This window comes from Cherax quadricarinatus, chromosome 93 (genome assembly GCF_038502225.1).
Source record: "Cherax quadricarinatus isolate ZL_2023a chromosome 93, ASM3850222v1, whole genome shotgun sequence".
NCBI classification, from domain to species: domain Eukaryota; kingdom Metazoa; phylum Arthropoda; class Malacostraca; order Decapoda; family Parastacidae; genus Cherax; species Cherax quadricarinatus.
In genome coordinates, this window is record NC_091384.1 from 7102613 (window position 1) to 7127885 (window position 25273).

At 43.8% G+C, this 25273-nt stretch overlaps 1 protein-coding gene across 1 annotated transcript; it reads right to left on the reverse strand.

Moving 5' to 3' along the window:
- Nucleotides 1-750: 750 nt before the first annotated feature.
- On the reverse strand, nucleotides 751-24742 carry LOC128703405 (twisted gastrulation protein homolog 1-A). Its single transcript, XM_070104648.1, has 5 exons — nucleotides 24571-24742; nucleotides 22777-23002; nucleotides 18408-18608; nucleotides 4740-4938; nucleotides 751-2270 (listed from the first exon to the last, which is right to left on the reverse strand). Exons 2-5 carry the CDS (start codon nucleotides 23000-23002, stop codon nucleotides 2129-2131), a joined length of 768 nt encoding a protein of 255 aa, XP_069960749.1. The 5' UTR covers nucleotides 24571-24742; the 3' UTR covers nucleotides 751-2128.
- Between the last annotated feature and the right edge of the window lie 531 nt (nucleotides 24743-25273).

Consider the following 25273-nt stretch of genomic DNA (forward strand, 5'->3'; position numbering starts at 1 on the left):
GTCCACTAACACCCAGGATGTGACCCACACCAGTCCACTAACACCCAGAATGCGACCCACACCAGTCCACTAACACCCAGGATGCGACCCACACCAGTCCACTAACACCCAGGATGTGACCCACACCAGTCCACTAACACCCAGGATGTGACCCACACCAGTCCACTAACACCCAGGATGCGACCCACACCAGTCAACTAACACCCAGGATGTGACCCACACCAGTCCACTAACACCCAGGATGCGACCCACACCAGTCCACTAACACCCAGGATGTGACCCACACCAGTCCACTAACACCCAGGATGTGACCCACACCAGTCCACTAACACCCAGGATGCGACCCACACCAGTCCACTAACACCCAGGATGTGACCCACACCAGTCCACTAACACCCAGGATGCGACCCACACCAGTCCACTAACACCCAGGATGCGACCCACACCAGTCCACTAACACCCAGGTATGTATTTTCTCATGGGTGAACAGGGACAGCAGGTGTCTTATGGAAACACATCCTAATATTTTCCAGCCATACCAGAGATTCGAACTCCGGACCTCAATGTGTGAGCTGAGTGCACTAGGGATCGAGCTGTCACCAAGGGGTTTAGATACCCCAGGTTAAGAACCCTTGGTCTATATCATCGTCAGCAGCAATACCATCATATTGATGAGGGTCTCAGATCGAGACGAAAAGACCCAGACCAACTATTGTCCTCTGTCTACCCATGACTTAATAGAAACACAAGGGAAAACACGTTTTTATTGCATATTCCGATAATTAGTAACAATGGTAGAATTACCGACAAAATGTTAGGTAAATGAAGCTTAACAAAATTCCTGGAGAGCGAAACGTTGCCACAATAAAACGTCACATTAGTTGCATGTAATCATTTACTTGTATTCTGATAAGTGTGAAATCTTAACTAATGTGAATATACAAACATAAATTGATATTACATCATGTATTGCTAATACATCTCGGTATATATATAGAAATACACATCGTCAGGTGTATGTACACATATACACCTCTCATAGTTATACACATCTTGTCGTATACTCGTATACATTTCAATACATTTCTCAGTGCTTAACAATTCGTAAACAGGTGAAGTTATTTACCAATATTGTCTCTACGTCCACAGCAAGACTCGAACCTGCAAATAAAATAACTTTGTAAACAAGCCTGGTACCCCAGGGTGTGGGGAAACATCGTCTACCTCCGGCTAGGCGCCTGTACTTATCTGGGGTCTGGCTCTGTGGTAAAGTACTGTGTACTCTGATACGGAGTTTGCAGGTTCGAGCCCTGCTGTGGACGTAGAGACAATGTAAATATCTCTCAGTGTATATAGCATGGGAGATACACACCTCTCGGTGCATATCCAGTAAGATGTGTATTTTTCAGTACACATACATCACTGCATATACCTTGACAAGTGTGTGTCTTTCAATGTAAATACACTTATGCACACATATCAGTGTACGAAAAAAATGCCACAGTGAAAATAAATAAAACCGGATCGGTGTTTACATCTTCAGAAGATGTGTCTAAGCACATGAAAGCCTTCGGGTTTTATTTCGTATTCTCACTGTGGTATATTTCCTATTTGCAATCACGCGTTTTATTATGATTTCTTCCACATACGGGTATATAAACATAGGTGTTTGTATACCAGTGTATATACATAGAGATGCAAACAGTAAACAGGTGATATCACAATACGCAGAACAACCACTGTAAAAAATAGTGAACTCACGAAATCGTAGTGACACGATTGCACACAAACCATTCCAGTGGCTAGTGTGTCGGTCTGGAGTTTTATGACTCTGACCACGGGTTCTATCCCAGCCCAAGGTATGTTTTTTTCTAAGCGGTTTCTTGATTTCTCACATTATCAAGGAACAATTGTTTGATAATATGAGAAATCCCAAAAGTGTTTGGATGTTCACTATCGTTCACAGTGTTTGTTCTGTATACACATTTACACAAACCTCTGTAATTTCCCCTGACTAATATCTGCTTCTTCCACGAAAACTACAAGTTAGGCTGGCCATTGAAGGGCGGTTCAAATTCCTTGGATGAAGAGCTCCTCTGCCAGCATCAGGGCCACCTGTCTATGAGACCTACAAGTTTGGGTCGCCCTTAGCAGCCCCGTCGCCCTGCACGGCCGCTTCGTCAAAGTTATCAGCTGAGTTATTGGCCAGGTACTGGTCAGTGAGGACGTCATCATAGTCGTCCTCGTCTACCATGGGGCATTGGATGCACCTGTGGGGGTATGAGGGCATTAATGAGGAGTCAAGGTCGTTGATGCCCGTCCTCGCATTAGTGAAAGTATTGATGTTGTGTTACAGATGCCATACACGGTCTTAACATGTAGGTGTATCAAATTCTATTGTGTACTCACCTATTTGTACTCACCTATTTGTGGTTGCAGGGGTCGAGTCCTAGCTCCTGGCCCCGCCTCTTCACCGGTTGCTACTAGGCCCTCTCTCTCCCCGCTCCATGAGCTTTATCAAACCTCGTCTTAAAACTGTGTATGGTTCCTGCCTCCACTACGTCATTTTCTAGGCTATTCCACTGTGTGTGTGTGTGTGTGTGTGTGTGTGTGTGTGTGTGTGTGTGTGTGTGTGTGTGTGTGTGTGTGTGTGTGTACTCACCTATATGTCATTGCAGGGGTCGATTTACAGCTCCTCTTCGTTAGTTGCTACTAGATCCATTCTTTCCCTGCTCCAAGAGCCTTATTGGACCTCTTCTTAAAGCTGTATATGGATCCTACCTCCACTACAGTCTGGCATGTGGTGTATATAATGCCGTAACTGACTCAAGAGATTTCTAAAAAGCTAACCTGAGATTTGCCAATTGCACAAATGTTGCAGATGTTGACTGATGTACCCCTCAGGCGATATGCTTGGTACTATTCTCAGCCAAATGCCCTTCTTAAGTCTTTGTCTTTGAGCATTTCTGGTTTTTGTTGTTCCCCTTCTTTTCATAACCTTGCATGAGCTGGGGTTGAAATCCAACAGCCACTTATCAGAGCAATTCTGCAGGTTTTCCAGGTCCGTTTACAGCGTTTCCTTGTCTTCTGTGTTTATTCTCATCTTCACGTACTCTGAAATAAGGATACATCAGTGTCTTGTGGCAGGCTTTTCACATATCCCTGGAGTATACTTGAAGAGGGTTTCACAGGTTAAGGCCATAGCGGGCCGGTCTGTGACCAGGCCTCGTGGTGGATCAGGCCCTGATCAATCAGGCTATTACTGCTGGCCGCACGAAAACCAATGTACAAACCACATCCTGGCTGGTCAAGTACTAACTTTAGGTGCCTGTCCACCTCCCTCTTGAAGACAGGCAGGGGTCTATGCTGGGAGGCAGCTGAACAGTCTTGGGCCCCTGACACTTGTGTTGTCTCTTAGCGTACTCGTGGCGCCCCTGCTTTTCATTGTTACTCCAGCAGCATTACCAGTCCCTGTGATGATCTTGGTACAACCTTGATTGTTACATATATTTCAAAGCCGCTTCCTGTAATCACTTTTTGTTTCCTTATTGTTCGACATCTCTTGTTTTATTATAAAGCTGTCCCGTAGCTCGCTTGGAAGCACACTCAGCCCACACACTGAGGTCAGTGGTTTGATTCCCGGTACGGGTGGACACATTAGGGCGGGTTTCCTTAAGACATCTGTTGTCCCTGTTCACCTAGCAGTGAATAGGTACCGGAGTGTTAGTCGACTGGTGTGGGTGGTATCCTGGGGGACAAAATTAACGTAATAATAATAATAATATTAATAATAATAATCACTATCCTTCCCCAAACCTATGGCAAGCGAATCCTAAAACTCACTGGCCAGTGCGTTCCCCACCAGGCCAGCTGGCTCTAATAAGATTTATTCAGCTAATAAGATTCGTCTCAAAATGTGGTATCCTGCTGGTAATATTACATCCATTATCATTGAATTTAGTCACTGCGACTTTTTTTTTTTGTGTGTTTTCTTAGGTATTTTACTTGTATGTTAAACCATGTTAAACTTATGTATATCTATACCTAAATAAACTTATATATCTGGGGACTCTTTATTCTGTCTTTTCATTCGTCTGTTATATCGACGGAATTCGTACACCATACCTTCAGTTTCCGTTCTCATACTGTGTTCTGGTTCTGTGGGTCCTGGTTCTGTGGGTCCTGGTTCTGTGGGTCCTGGTTCTGTGGGTCCTGGTTCTGTGGGTCCTGGTTCTGTGGGTCCTGGTTCTGTGGGTCCTGGTTCTGTGGGTCCTGGTTCTGTGGGTCCTGGTTCTGTGGGTCCTGGTTCTGTGGGTCCTGGTTCTGTGGGTCCTGGTTCTCTGGGTCCTGGTTCTCTGGGTCCTGGTTCTCTGGGTCCTGGTTCTCTGGGTCCTGGTTCTCTGGGTCCTGGTTCTCTGGGTCCTGGTTCTCTGGGTCCTGGTTCTCTGGGTCCTGGTTCTCTGGGTCCTGGTTCTCTGGGTCCTGGTTCTCTGGGTCCTGGTTCTCTGGGTCCTGGTTCTCTGGGTCCTGGTTCTCTGGGTCCTAGTTCTGTGCTATGATTCTGTGTGTTTTGATTCTTTGTGTCTTGGTTCTGTGTCCTGATTTTATGGAGATATGGGTTATGGAGATAGGAGGTAGAGTAGAGGGAGGTAGGGGTTGGAGAGAGGTTCTTTTGTTAGAGAGAGAGAGAGAGAGAGAGAGAGAGAGAGAGAGAGAGAGAGAGAGAGAGAATCACTCACCTACTCTCATTAACGCCATAGTTGATGCATGGGTTGCCCACACACTCACAACATCCGTCGAAGAACCACCGGTAGGCAGCGGCGCCCATGGACCTACAGGTGTCCTTACACTTGCTGCCGGAGACACACTGAGACATGTACAACACTGTGCAGTTCACAGTCACTTGGTCCACCTGCGCAGTGTCCTGTGGGTGCGCAACTGCGCACACGAGAAGAATTTAACAAAGTCATCCATAAAAACTTTATTTTCTCTGTAAACCATAATAAGACAGAAAACGGAAATAAGGGAAACTAATTTAAAACTTGCACTCTAGGGAAAAACATACTTTAAGATAATGAAGGTTTTATAATGACTGGATTGTTATAATAAAAAGAAGCGCTAAACCTACACGGTATAATAACTGGAATATAGCATAAATTGGAGAACAGAGGAAAGAAATGTAATCAGGAATTGGAAGTAGTGAGGTTAGATCCGAGGAATGAGAGTGGTACCTCTAATTCCTTAAATCAAGAGTCGCAGGAAAAAAGGTAAGTAAATTATTGAGTTTAGGAACTAAACTGAATTTCACAAAAACTTAGAAAGTGAGTAATATTGACTGGCTTGAGCATCGGAGATACTTTTATTTTGTGCAAATAGAAAAGAAATGGGGTAATTTTTTGTCTCTAGAAATACGTATGCTGGGAGGCAGTTGAACAGTCTCGGGCCCCTGACACTTACTGTATGGTCTCTTAACGTGCTAGTGACACCCCTGCTTTTCATTGGGGGGATGTTGCATCGTCTGCCAAGTCTTTTGCTTTCGTTGTGAGTGGTCTTCGTGTGCAAGTTTGGTACTAGTCCCTCTAGGGTTTTCCAGGTGTACATAATCATGCATCTTTCTCGCCTGCGTTCCAGGGAATACAGGTTCAGGAACTTCAAGCGCTCCCAGTAATTGAGGTGTTTTATTTATTTATTTATTTATTAATTTGAACATGATACAGAGAAGTACAAGGAATACAATTTTTAAAGTGCAGCATGCCAAAGCCCCTTGTATGCAGAGCATTATGGGCAGCTTAAAATTAACTTAAGATTAACTAAGCAATGATATATTCGGTGGTACAAAAATTATTGTAAAACGGATAACAATTTAGTACAAGTGAGTATTACAAAGACAGGTCATATGATCATTTACTGTGGCGCTGTGCAATCGGTAGAATGGAGTATTCTGTTAGGTAATGAAGTTAAATAGTAACAAAGTTTGATTGGGCCACAGGTTGACATTTATGAGATACAATAATGAGATACGTGAAGGTTCTCTGTACATTTTCTAGGTCAGCAATTTCACCTGCCTTGAAAGGTGGTGTTAGTGTGCAGCAATATTCCAGCCTAGATAGAACAAGTGACCTGAAAAGTGTCATCATGGGCTTGGCATCCCTAGTTTCGAAGGTTCTCATTGCTACGTTCAAACCTACAGATATCTTGTAGATTAACCTTTAACAAATCCACTATACCACAACTAAATAAGAAATGCAAAGATAGGCTAAATGCTCTCAAAGCTGTTGCTGGCTACAATCCCAACTATGGTGCTAATGTTGCTGGCTACAACCCCAACTATGGTGCTAATGTTGCTGGCTACATCCCCAACTATGGTGCTATTGTTGCTGGCTACAACCCCAACTATGGTGCTAATGTTGCTGGCTACAATCCCAACTATGGTGTTAATGTTGCTGGCTACAACCCCAACTATGGTGCTAATGTTGCTGGCTACATCCCCAACTATGGTGCTATTGTTGCTGGCTACAACCCCAACTATGGTGCTAATGTTGCTGGCTACAACCCCAACTATGGTGCTAATGTTGCTGGCTACAACCCCAACTATGGTGCTAATGTTGCTGGCTACATCCCCAACTATGGTGCTAATGTTGCTGGCTACAACCCCAACTATGGTGCTAATGTTGCTGGCTACAACCCCAACTATGGTGCTAATGTTGCTGGCTACAACCCCAACTATGGTGCTAATGTGATAATCGTGAGAATGATGTACATAGACTATGTTAGGTCCTTAATTGATTATGCTGCTCCCATGTTGATATTAGCTAGATAAAGTTCTCTCCGACCCTTGGAGTTAATGCAAAATGAAGCTCTCAGAATTATTCTTGAGTGTCCCAGATCTACAAAGGTTCTTAATATGAGGAAGGAGCTTGGTATTTCTAGTATCAGTGATAGGATTGTTGAGATTAACACTGTACTCGGTATTAGAATGTTGAGAAATGAACACAGATCTAAATGGATTGTGAAAACGTGCCATTGCATAAAGTTTTATAACCTGCATGAACTGTATCACCGTAGACAACAAGAGCATTTCACCCCTCCATGGAATTTGTGTTCATTTAATATCACATACCTGCAAGTTCCTCAACAAAAAGCTGCAGTAAGAATAATCACTAAATCCCATCCCTGGCAGCACACCCCCCCACTCTTCATAGATCTAAACTTACTCCCTGTTCAGTACATCCACACTTACTACTATGCAATCTACATCTACAGGACCTTAAATTCCAATATTAACCTTGACCTAAAACGCTTTCTTGATAGTTGCGACAGAACCCACAGGCACAACACCAGACACAAACATCTCTACGACATTCCCCGTGTCCGACTAAACCTTTACAAAAATTCAATGTATGTCAAAGGCCCTAAAATCTGGAACACCCTACCTGAGAACTCTAGAACTGCAGACACATTCATCACCTTCAAAACTACCATCAGAAAACATCTTATCTCCCTGATACACCCCGTCAACTAACTACACGAATACCACCTGGTGGTTCACACTTACACTCACTCACCCATTTGACCATAAACAGAAATATCAATCTCAATCTCAAAATAATGAATCTTAACTAGTCATAAGTTGGCCTGTGATACTCCAATACTGAAACTATGTATAGTGCCAAAACAAAATCATTCACATTGCTAAACTCACAAACTAGTATTTAGTTACTTAGCCTTAATACCAACTTACCTCATAATTTTGTAATATTTTAAACTTAAGATTTAATTTAAGTCTGCCCGAAATGCCTAGCCATGCTAGGTGTTCTAGTGGTACACTCTGTAATTATTATTTTACTACATGTAAACCACACAATAACCAAATTCTGTAAACTCAGCATTGTAATCCTTATAGAGAATAAACTTTGAATTTGAATTTGAAAGTAATCCCTTCCTTAAATCTCTTGTTAGAGCAACTGCTCAAGAAGAAATTTCTCACCCAGCTGGTAGTAATAAGTTACCACAAGTTATATACACTGATGGATCTAAACAGGAGTCTTCTGGCAGGGCTGCATCTGCTCTTGTTGCCACCTCCCTAGTTATGAACGATAATAAATTTGTTGAGTTAGGCATAAGAATTAACAACTGGGCGTCTACACTGCAAACTGAATTGTTTGCAATCCTAATGGCGCTAAAGCTAACCTTTGACACTGAGCTTGACTCTATCATCATTACTGATTCTATGTCATCATTGAAGGCTCTTGACTCACATAATGACTCCAACAACATGCTCATTGGAGAAGCCAGGTATAGATACTCAAAAATTAGGGACAAAGGAATTAATGTACAATTGCTATGGATCCCATCACACATTGGATTACTCCTTCATGATAAAGTTGATATGTTAGCCAAGAAGAGTATCGAGAAGGAGAATGTAGAATATAACTGGTATAACTGTGTCTAGCATTAGGAATAATATTAGGAGAGAAGTAAATAATGAAAATGATTGTTATAGGAATGCAGTTAGAAGCCTGAGTAGATCTATAACCCACTATGATAACATGAACGTAGATAAGTATGTTTATGGAGCAATGTGAACACTGACTGATGATGTAGTGGCCAGGCTTAGGCTTGGTTACAAGTACTGACTGATGTTGTAGTGGCCAGGCTTAGGCTTGGTTACAAGTACTGACTGATGTTGTAGTGGCCAGGCTTAGGCTTGGTTACAAGTACTGACTGATGTTGTAGTGGCCAGGCTTAGGCTTGGTTACAAGTACTGACTGATGTTGTAGTGTCCAGGCTTAGGCTTGGTTACAAGTACTGACTGATGTAGTAGTGTCCAGGCTTAGGCTTGGTTACAAGTACTGACTGATGTTGTAGTGGCCAGGCTTAGGCTTGGTTACAAGTACTGACTGATGTTGTAGTGTCCAGGCTTAGGCTTGGTTACAAGTACTGACTGATGTTGTAGTGGCCAGACTTAGGCTTGGTGACAAGTACTTCTGGCAGTTTGGGAGACACACAGAAGATGATCAAACTAAATGTAAATTATGTGATCAGATATATGGTCACTGTCTTGAACACTATGTGCTTAATTGTCCACTTATTGAGGAATACAGAGACAGACAGTATAATAACCTATGTGACATGTCAAGATATCTTATTAATGAAAATAAGATACCAGATATACTAAACAAATTTCCTAAATTTGCTTATAACAGATAAGTGAACTATAGATATGTAGATATAAATCCATATGTATTCCTGTTAACTCTTTGGGGCCTAGTTCCTAGGTCTTTTGTGTATCCATATGTTCTCGCGCTACCGTCCACAGGATGGATATGAGGTGCACAATAAACTAGCCACTTCGGTGGCAAAATCTAATCTAATCTCATCCTGTCATTTTTCTAGCAGATGCGATTGATACAATGTTATGGTCCTTGAAGGTGAGATCCTCCGACATGATCACTCCCAGGTCTTTGACGTTCGTTTTTCGCTCTATTTTGTGGAAGGAATTTGTTTTATACTCCGATAATATTTTAATTTTCTCACGTTTACCATATCGGAGTAATTGAAATTTCTCATCGTTGAACTTCATATTGTTTTCTGCAGCCCACTGAAAGATTTGGTTGATGTCCGCCTGGAGCCTTGCAGTGTCTGCAATGGAAGACACTGTCATGCAGATTCGGGTGTCATTTGCAAAGGAAGACACGGTGCTGTGGCTGACATCCTTGTCTATGTCGGATATGAGGATGAGGAACAAGATGGGAGCTAGTACTGTGCCTTGTGGAACAAAGCTTTTCACCGTAGCTGCCTCGGACTTTACTCTGTTGACGACTACTCTCTGTGTTCTATTAGTGAGGAAATTATAGATCCATTTACCAACCAGCTGGGCTGTGGGTCGTACGTCGGGTTGCGTGCGGCCAACAGTAACAGGCTATTTGATCAGGCCTTGATCCACCATGAAGCCGACGGAGCGTTGACCCCCGAAACCCTCTCCAGGTATATTGCATAAAAAACAATTCTATTGCTAAAATCACCCCCCTCCCCCCAAAAAAATAAATTTGCACAACAAATAACTAATTTTGCCGGACTAGGAATAGAGTAACTCTTACAAAAATAAAAAATAAATTATTAATTCAATTTTATCTCCAAAATATGCCTGTCACTTTTGACACAGGGAAACCCGTCCAGTAATATGGACTATGACAGGGAAACCCGTCCAGTAATATGGACTATGACAGGGAAACCCGTCCAGTAATATGGACTATGACAGGGAAACCCGTCCAGTAATATGGACTATGACAGGGAAACCCGTCCAGTAATATGGACTATGAGAGGGAAACTCGTCCAGTAATATGGACTATGAGAGGGAAACCCGTCCAGTAATATGGAATATGAGAGGGAAACCCGTCCAGTAATATGGACTATGACAGGGAAACCCGTCCAGTAATATGGACTATGAGAGGGAAACCCGTCCAGCAATATGGACTATGACAGGGAAACCCGTCCAGTAATATGGACTATGACAGGGAAACCCGTCCATTAATATGGACTATGAGAGGGAAACCCGTCCAGCAATATGGACTATGACAGGGAAACCCGTCCAGTAATATGGACTATGACAGGGAAACCCGTCCAGTAATATGGACTATGACAGGGAAACCCGTCCAGTAATATGGACTATGACAGGGAAACCCGTCCAGTAATATGGACTATGACAGGGAAACCCGTCCAGTAATATGGACTATGACAGGGAAACCCGTCCAGTAATATGGACTATGAGAGGGAAACCCGTCCAGTAATATTGACTATGACAGGGAAACCCGTCCAGTAATATGGACTATGACAGGGAAACCCGTCCAGTAATATGGACTATGACAAGGAAACCCGTCCAGTAATATGGACTATGACAGGGAAACCCGTCCAGTAGTATGGTCTATGACAGGGAAACCCGTCCAGCAAAATGGACTATGACAGGGAAACCCGTCCAGTAATATGGTCTATGACAGGGAAACCCGTCCAGTAATATGGACTATGAGAGGGAAACCCGTCCAGTAATATGGACTATGAGAGGGAAACCCGTCCAGTAATATGGAGTATGACAGGGAAACCCGTCCAGTAATATGGACTATGACAGGGAAACCCGTCCAGTAATATGGACTCTGACAGGGAAACCCGTCCAGTAATATGGACTATGACAGGGAAACCTGTCCAGTAATATGGACTTTGACAGGGAAACCCGTCCAGTAATATGGACTATGACAGGGAAACCTGTCCAGTAATATGGACTATGACAGGGAAACCCGTCCAGTAATATGGACTATGACAGGGAAACCCGTCCAGTAATATCGACTATGACAGGGAAACCCGTCCAGTAATATGGACTATGACAAAGAAACCCGTCCAGTAATGTGGACTATGACAGGGAAACCCGTCCAGTAATATGGACTATGACAGGGAAACCCGTCCAGTAATATGGACTATGACAGGGAAACCCGTCCAGTAATATGGACTATGACAGGGAAACCCGTCCAGTAATATGGACTATGACAGGGAACCCTGTCCAGTAATATGGACTAAGACAGGGAAACCCGTCCAGTAATATGGACTATGACAGGGAAACCCGTCCAGTAATATGGACTATGACAGGGAAACCCGTCCAGTAATATGGACTATGACAAGGAAACCCGTCCAGTAATATGGACTATGACAAGGAAACCCGTCCAGTAATGTGGACTATGACAGGGAAACCCGTCCAGTAATATGGACTATGACAGGGAAACCAGTCCAGTAATATGGACTATGACAGGTAAACCCGTCCAGTAATATGGACTATGAGAGGGAAACCCGTATAGTAATATGGACTATGACAGGGAAACCCGTCCAGTAATATGGACTATGACAGGGAAACCCGTATAGTAATATGGACTATGACAGGGAAACCCGTCCAGTAATATGGGCTATGACAGGGAAACCCGTCCAGTAATATGGACTATGACAGGGAAACCCGTCCAGTAATATGGACTATGACAAGGAAACCCGTCCAGTAATATGGACTATGACAAGGAAACCCGTCCAGTAATATGGACTATGACAGGGAAACCCGTCCAGTAATAAGGACTATGACAGGGAAACCCGTCCAGTAATATGGACTATGACAGGGAAATCCGTCCAGTAATATGGACTGACATGGAAACCCGTCCAGTAATATGGACTATGACAGGGAAACCCGTCCAGTAATATGGACTATGACAGGGAAACCCGTCCAGTAATATGGACTATGACAGGGAAACCCGTCCAGTAATATGGACTATGACAGGGAAACCCGTCCAGTAATATGGACTATGACAGGGAAACCCGTCCAGTAATACGGACTATGACGGGGAAACCAGTCCAGCAATATGGACTATGAGGGGGAAACCCGTCCAGAAATATGGACTATGACATTGAAACCTGTCCAGTAATATGGACTATGAAAGGGAAACCCGTCCAGTAATATGGACTATGACAGGGTAACCCGTCCAGTAATATGGACTATGACAGGGAAACCCGTCCAGTAATATGGACTATGACAGGGAAACCCGTCCAGTAATATGGACTATGACAGGGAAACCCGTCCAGTAATACGGACTATGACGGGGAAACCAGTCCAGCAATATGGACTATGAGGGGGAAACCCGTCCAGTAATATGGACTATGACATTGAAACCCGTCCAGTAATATGGACTATGAAAGGGAAACCCGTCCAGTAATATGGACAATGACAGGGAAACCCGTCCAGTAATATGGACTATGACAGGGTAACCCGTCCAGTAATATGGACTATGACAAGGAAACCCGTCCAGTAATATGGACTATGACAGGGAAACCCGTCCAGTAATATGGACTTTGACAGGGAAGCCCGTCAAGTAATGTGGACTATGAGAGGGAAACCCGTCCAGTAATATGGACTATGACAGGGAAACCCGTCCAGTAATATGGACTTTGACAGGGAAACCCGTCCAGTAATGTGGACTATGACAGGGAAACCCGTCCAGTAATATGGACTATGACAGGGAAACCCTTCCAGTAATATGGACTATGACAGGGAAACCCGTCCAGTAATTTGGACTTTGACAGGGAAACCCGTCCAGTAATATGGACTATGGCAGGGAAACCCGTTCAGTAATATGGAATATAACAAGGAAACCCGTCCAGTAATATGGACTATGACAGGAAAACCCGTCCAGTAATATGGACTATGACAAGGAAACCCGTCCAGTAATATGGACTATGACAGGGAAACCCGTCCAGTAATATGGACTATGACAGGGAAACCCGTCCAGTAATATGGACTGAGGGGGAAACCCATCCAGTAATATGGACTATGACAAGGAAACCCGTCCAATAATATGGACTATGACAGGGAAACCCGTCCAGTAATATGGACTATGACAGGGAAACCAGTCCAGTAATATGGACTGAGGGGGAAACCCATCCAGTAATATGGACTATGACAGGGAAACCCGTCCAGTAATATGGACTATGACAGGGAAACCCGTCCAGTAATATGGACTATGACAAGGAAACCCGTCCAGTAATATGGACTATGACAGGGAAGCCCGTCCAGTAATATGGACTATGACAGGAAAACCCGTCCAGTAATATGGACTATGACAGGGAAACCCGTCCAGTAATATGGACTATGACAGGGAACCCCGTCCAGTAATATGGACTATGACAGGGAAACCCGTACAGTAATACGGACTATGACGGGGAAACCAGTCCAGCAATATGGACTATGAGGGGGAAACCCGTCCAGTAATATGGACTATGACATTGAAACCCGTCCAGTAATATGGACTATGAAAGGGAAACCCGTCCAGTAATATGGACTATGACAGGGAAACCCGTCCAGTAATATGGACTATGACAGGGTAACCCGTCCAGTAATATGGACTATGACAAGGAAACCCGTCCAGTAATATGGACTATGACAGGGAAACCCGTCCAGTAATATGGACTTTGACAGGGAAACCCGTCCAGTAATGTGGACTATGAGAGGGAAACCCGTCCAGTAATATGGACTATGACAGGGAAACCCGTCCAGTAATATGGACTTTGACAGGGAAACCCGTCCAGTAATGTGGACTATGACAGGGAAACCCGTCCAGTAATATGGACTATGACAGGGAAACCCTTCCAGTAATATGGACTATGACAAGGAAACCCGTCCAGTAATATGGACTATGACAGGGAAACCCGTCCAGTAATATGGACTATGACAAGGAAACCCGTCCACTAATATGGACTATGACAGGGAAACCCGTCCAGTAATATGGACTATGACAGGGAAACCCGTCCAGTAATATGGACTGAGGGGGAAACCCATCCAGTAATATGGACTATGACAAGGAAACCCGTCCAATAATATGGACTATGACAGGGAAACCCGTCCAGTAATATGGACTATGACAGGGAAACCAGTCCAGTAATATGGACTGAGGGGGAAACCCATCCAGTAATATGGACTATGACAGGGAAACCCGTCCAGTAATATGGACTATGACAGGGAAGCCCGTCCAGTAATATGGACTATGACAGGAAAACCCGTCCAGTAATATGGACTATGACAGGGAAACCCGTCCAGTAATGTGGACTATGACAAGGAAACCCGTCCAGTAATATGGACTATGACAAGGAAACCCGTCCAGTAATATGGACTATGACAAGGAAACCCGTCCAGTAATATGGACTTTGACAAGGAAACCCGTCCAGTAATATGGACTTTGACAACGAAACCCGTCCAGTAATATGGACTATGACAGGGAAACCCGTCCAGTAATATGGACTATGACAAGGAAACCCGTCCAGTAATATGGACTATGACAGGGAAACCCGTCCAGTAATATGGACTTTGACAGGGAAACCCGTCCAGTAATGCGGACTATGAGAGGGAAACCCGTCCAGTAATATGGACTATGACAGGGAAACCCGTCCAGTAATATGGACTTTGACAGGGAAACCCGTCCAGTAATGTGGACTATGACAGGGAAACCCGTCCAGTAATATGGACTATGACAGGGAAACCCTTCCAGTAATATGGACTATGACATGGAAACCCGTCCAGTAATTTGGACTTTGACAGGGAAACCCGTCCAGTAATATGGACTATGACAGGGAAACCCGTTCAGTAATATGGACTATGACAAGGAAACCCGTCCAGTAATATGGACTATGACAGGGAAACCCGTCCAGTAATATGGACTATGACAAGGAAACCCGTCCAGTAATATGGACTATGACAGGGAAACCCGTCCAGTAATATGGACTGAGGGGGAAACCCATCCAGTAATATGGACTATGACAGGGAAACCCGTCCAGTAATATGGACTATGACAGGGAAGCCCGTCCAGTAATATGGACTATGACAGGAAAACCCGTCCAGTAATATGGACTATGACAGGGAAACCCGTCCAGTAATGTGGACTATGACAAGGAAACCCGTCCAGTAATATGGACTATGACAAGGAAACCCGTCCAGTAATATGGACTATGACAAGGAAACCCGTCCAGTAATATGGACTTTGACAAGGAAACCCGTCCAGTAATATGGACTTTGACAACGAAACCCGTCCAGTAATATGGACTATGACAGGGAAACCCGTCCAGTAATATGGACTATGACAAGGAAACCCGTCCAGTAATATGGACTATGACAGGGAAACCCGTCCAGTAATATGGACTTTGACAGGGAAACCCGTCCAGTAATGCGGACTATGAGAGGGAAACCCGTCCAGTAATATGGACTATGACAGGGAAACCCGTCCAGTAATATGGACTTTGACAGGGAAACCCGTCCAGTAATGTGGACTATGACAGGGAAACCCGTCCAGTAATATGGACTATGACAGGGAAACCCTTCCAGTAATATGGACTATGACAGGGAAACCCGTCCAGTAATTTGGACTTTGACAGGGAAACCCGTCCAGTAATATGGACTATGACAGGGAAACCCGTTCAGTAATATGGACTATGACAAGGAAACCCGTCCAGTAATATGGACTATGACAGGGAAACCCGTCCAGTAATATGGACTATGACAAGGAAACCCGTCCAGTAATATGGACTATGATAGGGAAACCCGTCCAGTAATATGGACTGAGGGGGAAACCCATCCAGTAATATGGACTATGACAAGGAAACCCGTCCAATAATATGGACTATGACAGGGAAACCCGTCCAGTAATATGGACTATGACAGGGAAACCAGTCCAGTAATATGGACTGAGGGGGAAACCCATCCAGTAATATGGACTATGACAGGGAAACCCGTCCAGTAATATGGACTATGACAAGGAAACCCGTCCAGTAATATGGACTATGACAGGGAAGCCAGTCCAGTAATATGGACTATGACAGGAAAACCCGTCCAGTAATATGGACTATGACAGGGAAACCCGTCCAGTAATGTGGACTATGACAAGGAAACCCGTCCAGTAATATGGACTATGGCAAGGAAACCCGTCCAGTAATATGGACTATGACAAGGAAACCCGTCCAGTAATATGGACTATGACAAGGAAACCCGTCCAGTAATATGGACTATGACAAGGAAACCCGTCCAGTAATATGGACTATGACAAGGAAACCCGTCCAGTAATATGGACTATGACAAGGAAACCCGTCCAGTAATATGGACTATGACAAGGAAACCCGTCCAGTAATATGGACTATTACAAGGAAACCCGTCCAGTAATATGGACTATGACAAGGAAACCCGTCCAGTAATATGGACTATGACAAGGAAACCCGTCCAGTAATATGGACTATGACAAGGAAACCCGTCCAGTAATATGGACTATGACAAGGAAACCCGTCCAGTAATATGGACTCCGACAAGGAAACCCGTCCAGTAATATGGACTATGACAGGGAAACCCGTCCAGTAATATGAACTATGACAAGGAAACCCGTCCAGTAATATGGACTATGACAAGGAAACCCGTCCAGTAATATGGACTATGACAAGGAAACCCGTCCAGTAATATGGACTTTGACAAGGAAACCCGTCCAGTAATATGGACTATGACAAGGAAACCCGTCCAGTAATATGGACTTTGACAAGGAAACCCGTCCAGTAATATGGACTCTGACAAGGAAACCCGTCCAGTAATATGGAATTTGACAAGGAAACTCGTCCAGTAATATGGACTTTGACAAGGAAACCCGTCCAGTAATATGGACTTTGACAAGGAAACCCGTCCAGTAATATGGACTTTGACAAGGAAACCCGTCCAGTAATATGGACTATGACAAGGAAACCCTTCCAGTAATGTGGACTATGACAAGGAAACCCGTCCAGTAATATGGACTTTGACAAGGAAACCCGTCCAGTAATATGGACTATGACAAGGAAACCCGTCCAGTAATAAGGACTATGACAAGGAAACCCGTCCAGTAATATGGACTTTGACAAGGAAACCCGTCCAGTAATATGGACTATGACAAGGAAACCCGTCCAGTAATATGGACTATGACAAGGAAACCCGTCCAATAATATGGACTTTGACAAGGAAACCCGTCCAGTAATATGGACTTTGACAAGGAAACCCGTCCAGTAATATGGACTTTGACAAGGAAACCCGTCCAGTAATATGGACTTTGACAAGGAAACCCGTCCAGTAATATGGACTATGACAAGGAAATCCGTCCAGGGAGATGGGATATGACAAGGAAACCCGTCCAGTAATATGAACTATGACAAGGAAACCCGTCCAGGGAGATGGGATATGACAAGGAAACCCGTCCAGTAATATGAACTATGACAAGGAAACCCGTCCAGGGAGATGGGATATGACAGGGAAACCCGTCCAGGGAGATGGGATATGACAGGGAAACCCGTCCAGGGAGATGGAATATGACAAGGAAACCCGTCCAGGGAGATGGAATATGACAAGGAAACCCGTCCTGGATGATAGCTGACATATATCATTACTTTTTTCTATGTAATCCATCCCGTGTTGTGGAATAGGACTGGGGAAACGTGACTAACTTTTGTTCCTACTACGTAATTATAGTGTGGAATGGCGCAGCAGTGTATTGTGAGTGTTCCCACAGTGTAACTATCATATAGTGTAGCTACAGACTTCTGGTGTTCCCACACTGGAACTATCATATGGAGCAGAAGCACCACAATGTTGGTGTTCCCACAATGTAACTGTGGGTATTCCCACAATGAAACTCACGTAGAACATAGCAGCATACTATGGGTGTTCCCACAATATAACTTGTGCATAATAGAGTATCAGCACATTGTGGGGGCGTTGACTCCCGGAACTCTCTCCAGGTATACTCCAGGTATATAATGTAAATCGTATAGGACAGAGTAGCAGCAACCTACTAATGTCTCCAACACTGTCAGTACAAGATACAACTCACCTAGTTTGTATTTACTCTTGTCCAGATCATTGGAATCTACGTCTGAGACAGCCAGGTCGATGGGGAAGGTCATGGATGTCCATCTCAGCATGGGATCCTTGTCTCCCGTAAGAGCTTGGAAGAGCTGCGGGAAGGGCTCAGCCAGGTCCCCGACCTGTGAGTCGGTCTTCTCCATGACCTGGCTCCTGGGCTCACACATGCCTGCAACATAATTTACCTTATTATGTACGCCATATATAAGCACTATTTGCAACGTTTACAGAGCTCTTTGACCAGGTAGGATACTCAGCTTTTATAGCCATAACACACACACACACACACACACACACACACAGACGGGTCCTGAGAGAAGCAGAGTCACTATGTGTTTCGCTAACAAAAATCTTCAACAATTCTAACGAAATAGGGCAACTGTCTGAGGTGTGGAAGACAACAAATGTAGTCCCAGTTTTCAAGATAGGAGACTGACAGAACAGCATTAAACTGCAGACCAGTGTGACTGACATGTATACTAAAGTGAAGAAGTTTATCAGAAGGGTGGTGGAGCACACAGAAAGAAATGGACTCATACATGACAATCAGCAGAGCTTCAGGGATGGGAAATACTGTGACACAAACCTATTGGAATTCTAATACAAGGAAATAGTAGTAAGACAGGAGAGATAGGGGTGATAGACTGCCTTTTCTTGGACTGTAAGAAGGCTGTCGACACAGTACCGCACAAGAGACTTGTACAAAAGCTAGAGGAGCAGGCAGGAATAACAAGGAAAACACTGCAATGGATGAGGGAATAACCGACATGATGGAAACAACGAGTGATGGTACGTGACGAAGTGTCAGAGTGGGCGTATGTGTCGAGTGAAGTTCCACAAGGGTCAGTCCTAGGTCCGGTGCTGTTTCTTGTATATGTGAAAGGGGTTTCTTAAAGTTCTTAATGAACACGGAGTTCCATGAGTCTGGGCCTGGGGCTGAGTGCATGGGCATGGTGCCAATGGCTTTCAAAATCCAGTGGAGACAGGATTGTGTCAGCAATGTGGTACACATTAACAGGGTTTTGAGGCTCATTCATGAAAAAAATAATTTGGATTATCGATCTTTAGACTGATTACTGGCTCGCTAAACAAAGAATTGTACTAAGACTTCCTTATCATTTATTTGTTGTCATCTGTGTAAGTCCCATCTTGTCTGAGCAGGGACCCGATGCTAGATATGGTCATTGCCTTTTTTTGGCATATGAAAAAATATTTCGAATTTCTTTCAGTTTCACTAATCTCTTTTAGCTCCTCTTGTCTCTCCTGGATCCTGTATGAGCCATTTCCTGGTCAGTGCTCCTTTCGTATTTCAGATAATCTAGCTCCCTTAAGTTCAGTGATTCTTCGCCTCCTGTACAGGTAACATCTGTCTGTCTGTCTCTCCAGCTTACTTCTCTTCTTTCTTAGAGTAATATACCTTGAACATGGAAATAAATAGTTCTGTTTGTGACTTGAAAAAGCCCACTGTGTGGGCGAAACGTAGTCAATAAAGGATCACATTATACTGCATTTGTGTTTATATTTCCACCTTGAACATACTTCAGCTGCCAGGAAGATGGTCCTTTCAAGGCACTGGTTTGAATCCAAGTTATTTAAGATATCTTCCCAACACGTTTCGTTTAAGACATGGTTTGCCTGATCCCAGTGAAGGCACCTTCGTATCTGTATATATTTTGCTGGTCAGGATCCCTGTGTAACTTTGAACTTTGATTAGGTTGCGATACGAATTAATTTTTGATATGTTTCTTACCAGATCCTCATTATTTGTGAAAATAACGTCAAATTTGTTTTCCAGTCTTGTTGGCTCCATTATCTGTTGACTTAGAGTTTGTTTATTGCAGAGATTCGTGTGTGTGTGTGTGTGTGTGTGTGTGTGTGTGTGTGTGTGTGTGTGTGTGTGTGTGTGTGTGTGTGTGTGTGTGTTTATGTGTGTGTGTGTGTATGTGTGTGTGTATGTGTGTGTGTGTATGTGTGTGTGTGTGTATGAATTTGTATGTGTGTGTGTGTGTGTGTCTCAATCAATATTTGCACCAATAACTCACTACAGTTGTGACCGGGTGTGGAAGTGTGAATTGCTCATTACTCTATAATTTGTTCATGATTGTAGCCATGTATAAACGTAAGTAACCATTCTTACAGGATTCATTACCTTTGTAACTCGTGAGTTCATTACCTTTGTACCTAGTTCAGCCATCCAAACTTTGGAGCCCAGTCCCTGGACCCATTATGTACCTCTGTAATCTGTAAATACCTTTGTAACTTGTCATGATTGTGACTAGACCTACCTGGAGTTCATTACCTTTGTAAATTGTGAGTTCATTACCTTTGTAAATTGTGAGTTCATTACCTCTGTAACTTGCTCAGCTATCAAAACTTTGGAGTACAGTCCCTGGACCCATTATGTACCTCTGTAATCTTTTGACTACCGCCCACAGGATGGGTATGGGGTACATAATAAACATTAAACTAACAATTAAACTAAGCAACTGCTGTGTGTTTGTGACTTTTCATCTGAATTCATGGATTTTTTTTATAACATTATTTACTACGTTCTTCCATTCTGTATGTCTTAGACTGAAGTCACCCAGCAGCAAAATGTTTGGGGATGGGGACTGGATGGTTTTCCAGAAAGAAAATTAACAATAGCTGCTCCCTGAACTGTTGGGAAGTTGGATCTGGTGACTTATATACAACCACAATGACTGAGCTTTGGTTCCCTTGTTAGAATTTCAACTACGTTATTTGTGGTGTTCAGTATTATTATAATCAAAAAGAAGCGCTAAGCCACAAGGGCTATACAGCATGATGTTCAGTAACTGTGCATATGAGCGACTATGACATACAGGCCAACTCCACCTTTTTGTCTGTTCTTTCTGTGGCATCTAAAAAAAGTTGTGCCCTGTTATTCATATTTCGCTGTCAGAGTGGCCTTTTGTGTGGGTCTCTGTGAAATCTGTAAACATCGCATTTCACTCCTCTACAAGTCCAGTGATGAAAAGTATTTTGTTGTTGATGGATAGCTCAATTAAGTACCCGTATATTCGCAAATACAAATGAAGTCGTATTATGTGTCTGTTGAGGGGATGTTGTTGTTGGCATCAGTACTTGTTGTTCTGGGGTGGAGGGCCACTGGCTGTGCCTCCAGTCCAGCAAGGCTCAAAAGTGGTCAAATATTTTAGACATTTCTTTCCACGTTTTCATTTCCTGTCACTATAAAATCACCTGGAGTGGGATCCTCGTAACTACTAATGTTTGTTATGGTGGATCTGTATCTCCTGGTTCCTTTTAAACAGCATGCAAGGCAGTTGGTATTGTAACACTGAGGACTGATAAGTGACACATTTCAGGGCGGAAGAATTTACAGGAGGTATAATAACAATTTTCTTTGGACAAGAGGTCGCGGCATATTTTGGGATACTCAAAGTTGCACGTTCCATTTGTTTTCCCAAATATTCCATGCTAACAGATGCCCCATGCGTAGAATTTGCGCTATTTTCATTTTCGTTTGCTAGAATTTGTGGTAGATTCATTCTCAGTTTGTGTAGATGCTAGAAATACACTACTATTATTAGTAACCATAATAGTAACACCATTACCAGCTATTTCTAGTATACCAACACTCATCCCCAAGCACACTCCTATACATCTGTCTTGGAGGCTGTGGTTTTGATCACGTTAGTTACCTTACAAGTGTTGTTGTTGTTTACTTAGCAGTAAGTAGGTACCTGGGTGTTAGTCACCTTACAACTGCTGTCATTGTTCACTTAGCAGTAAGTAGGTACTTGGGTATTATTCAACTGATGTAGGTGGCATCTTGGGGGACAAGTTTGAAGGACCACAATGGAAATAAGACTCTTTGATGACCCACTGACTTTCTCAGGTTATCCTGGGTGGCTAACCCTCTCTACCCTGAGTTATCCTGGGTGACTAACCCTCCCTACCCTGGGTTATCCTGGGTGGCTAACCCTCCTATCTTCCTAGCAACAATATCTTCCGGGTAATAATGTTACAGTGACGGTAATAGCACACGGGCGAGTACATACAGAACCTTCTTTGAGAAGTTTGTGTATTGAAGGTGTCACTTAGCTGGAAGTCTGGTGTATACTACGTGGAGTTGAAGGAACTAAGAAGATCATGTATACTTTTGGACACAGGATACCCCAGGATGCAGGATACCCCAGGACACCCCAGGACACAGGATACCCCAGGACACCCCAGGACACTGGATACCCCAGGACACCCCAGGACACAGGATACCTCAGAACACATGATACCTCAGGACACAGAATACCCTAGGACACAGGATACCCCAGGACACAGGATGACAAGATACATACCAAGGCAGGAGCAGCACTCTGTGTACAAGTACCCAAGACACTTGGCACAGTCCCTGCAACAAGTACAGTTGTTGTTGGGAGAATTGGTGAGGTCACACCTACAAGCCTGGGTCAACATGCACTTGCTGACCATGCTGGCACAAACTACCTCGTTGCACGCCCCTGCCGCCTCCACGCCCACCAGTGCCAGGGCCAGGCACGCCCACACCATAGACGCCCAACGCATCTGTAATATTTAGTTAAGAGGGTAAGCACTAAACCCATAAGTTCTACATAGCAATTGGGACGTGTATAAGTTGTATCGTGTACTCGTGAAAAATAAAGATTAATATTACAGGAAGTCCTCGTTTAACGTCGTCGATATGTTCTTCGAAACTGCGACTTTAAGCGATACAACGTATAACGAAACCAGTTTTACCACATGCCAATTGATTTAAATAAGAATTAAGTTGCTAGGGCAAGAGAGAACTGAGAGGGAGGGCAGTAGTGTTGCAGACGCCATCACTATGGAGTAGATCATCTGGGGCGATATAAAGTCGTATATTAACTCTATTATTGATATTTTTAATTTTGTTTTAGGTATCACAAGTTTTTCAGAATTATGTAAAAAACACGTTACATAGTGTAAAAACCGAATACAAACAACCAAAAGGGAGGAAATTGATATATTAAAGCTGGGTAGCACCTGTGTCTTTGTTGACACTTGCAGACTCACCTGTTATTTGTATGTTTTGCAGCTTTAAACATTTCTTAAAACGTTCAGACCAACTACGACTTGCCACAAAGGTTTCATTTTTACCACTAGAACCCTGTTTTTTTTCTTTAGATCTTCAAATAAATTTAAAACTTTCATCTGTATAGCCATTAGAGAACATTTAGAGTTACACCGATGCTCGTCCTCCATCCAGGTGTTTAAAAGCGTTTCCATATTTTCCATTCCATTTTTTTTTCATCAACGTTATACCGAAACGACGTTAAGTGAGGACTTGCTGTATTATTAAGCATACATGCATGTCTGTTATGAGATAATAAGTTATTGTAGGCACAGAAAGTGTAAACAGGTGTTATCTGGTAACTGGTGTGTTAATTGGTATGCTAATAGCGTGTTAACTGATTTGTTAATTGGTGTATTAGCAGTGAGAACAGATGTCTTAACTGGCGTGTTAACAGTGTGGTAACTGATGTGTTAACCGGATACCTTTCCAGGATCACCGAGGTACAGGGGACTGGGGTATGCAATACGAGGATACCTTTCTGGGATCGCCGAGGTACAGGGGACTGGGGCCATGCAATACTAGGATACCTTTCCAGGATCACAGGTACAGGGGACTGGGGGTATGCAATACGAGTATACCTTTCCAGGATCACAGGTACAGGGGACTGGGGGTATGCAATACGAGGATACCTTTCCAGGATCACAGGTACAGGGGACTGGGGCTATGCAATACGAGGATACATTTCCAGGATCACTGAGGTACAAGGGACTGGGGCTATGCAATACGAGGATACCTTTCCAGGATCACTGAGGTACAGGGGACTGGGGGTATGCAATACGAGGATACCTTTCCAGGATCACTGAGGTACAGGGGACTGGGGGTATTCAATACGAGGATACATTTCCAGGATCACTGAGGTACAGGGGACTGGGGCTATGCAATACGAGGATACCGTAGGGTAACTCAGATTCCTTAGACCAAGAGTCCTTCACCTCATTAACAGCAGCAATAAAGGAAAGAACGAGTGACAACATTACTGGAAGAGTGTGAATGAGAGATGGAGGGGCATAGCACTCACCTTGACCAGTTGTGGGCACGGGTATGGGTATATCGACCCTCGGAGCACGCAACAGGGTATCTCCCAGAAATAGGGCACGAGAATAGAGCGCTAGGAGCGCCCAAGGGCACAAGAAATGAGTAAAATCTCAGCAGCAACACCTCACAGACACACACCTGAGGAACCTAGCCTGACTAAGCAACAGGTACGCCTTAGGGCACGACAGCCCTGCCAGTTCACAACATTACCTAATTTCTATTGACAAAACTAACAATTTCTACAAATTTACTACCATCAGAAAGCGCAAAATACATTGAGTAAATGGTCCAAAAGAGCAGAGATAGTGAAAAGAGGAGATAAAAGGTGAATGATGGGTAAACATCACTAAAATCAATAACGCTGTTGAGTGGCAAGAATACTCAAGCAAGGTTCCTAGACAGCCAATCAGAACGCAGCTTACGATGCCCACTGACGTCATACAATCAGCGAATGAGTAGAATTCAAAGAGGGTATTGCGTTGCTTGATGTTCTGGCCACACTACTGGTGTGTGGGCCACACTACAGGTGTGTGGGGAGCACACTACAGGTGTGTGGGGAGCACTCTACTGTGTGGGCCACACTACTGGTGTGTGGGGAGCACACTACACGTGTGTGGGGGACACTACAGGTGTGTGGGGGCCATACTACTGGTGTGTGGGCCACATGACTGATGTGTGGGCCACAA

Bases quoted from the DNA above. Each gene is read 5' to 3' on its own strand.
- LOC128703405 (XM_070104648.1), bottom strand. From the start codon at position 23,002: ATGCGTTGGGCGTCTATGGTGTGGGCGTGCCTGGCCCTGGCACTGGTG. The intron at 18,609-22,776 runs GTATGTATCTTG...ATTATGTTGCAG, and splicing joins AGAGTGCTGCTCCTGCCTTG to GCATGTGTGAGCCCAGGAGC. The intron at 2,271-4,739 runs GTGAGTGATTCT...ATACCCCCACAG, and splicing joins TATGGCGTTAATGAGAGTAG to GTGCATCCAATGCCCCATGG.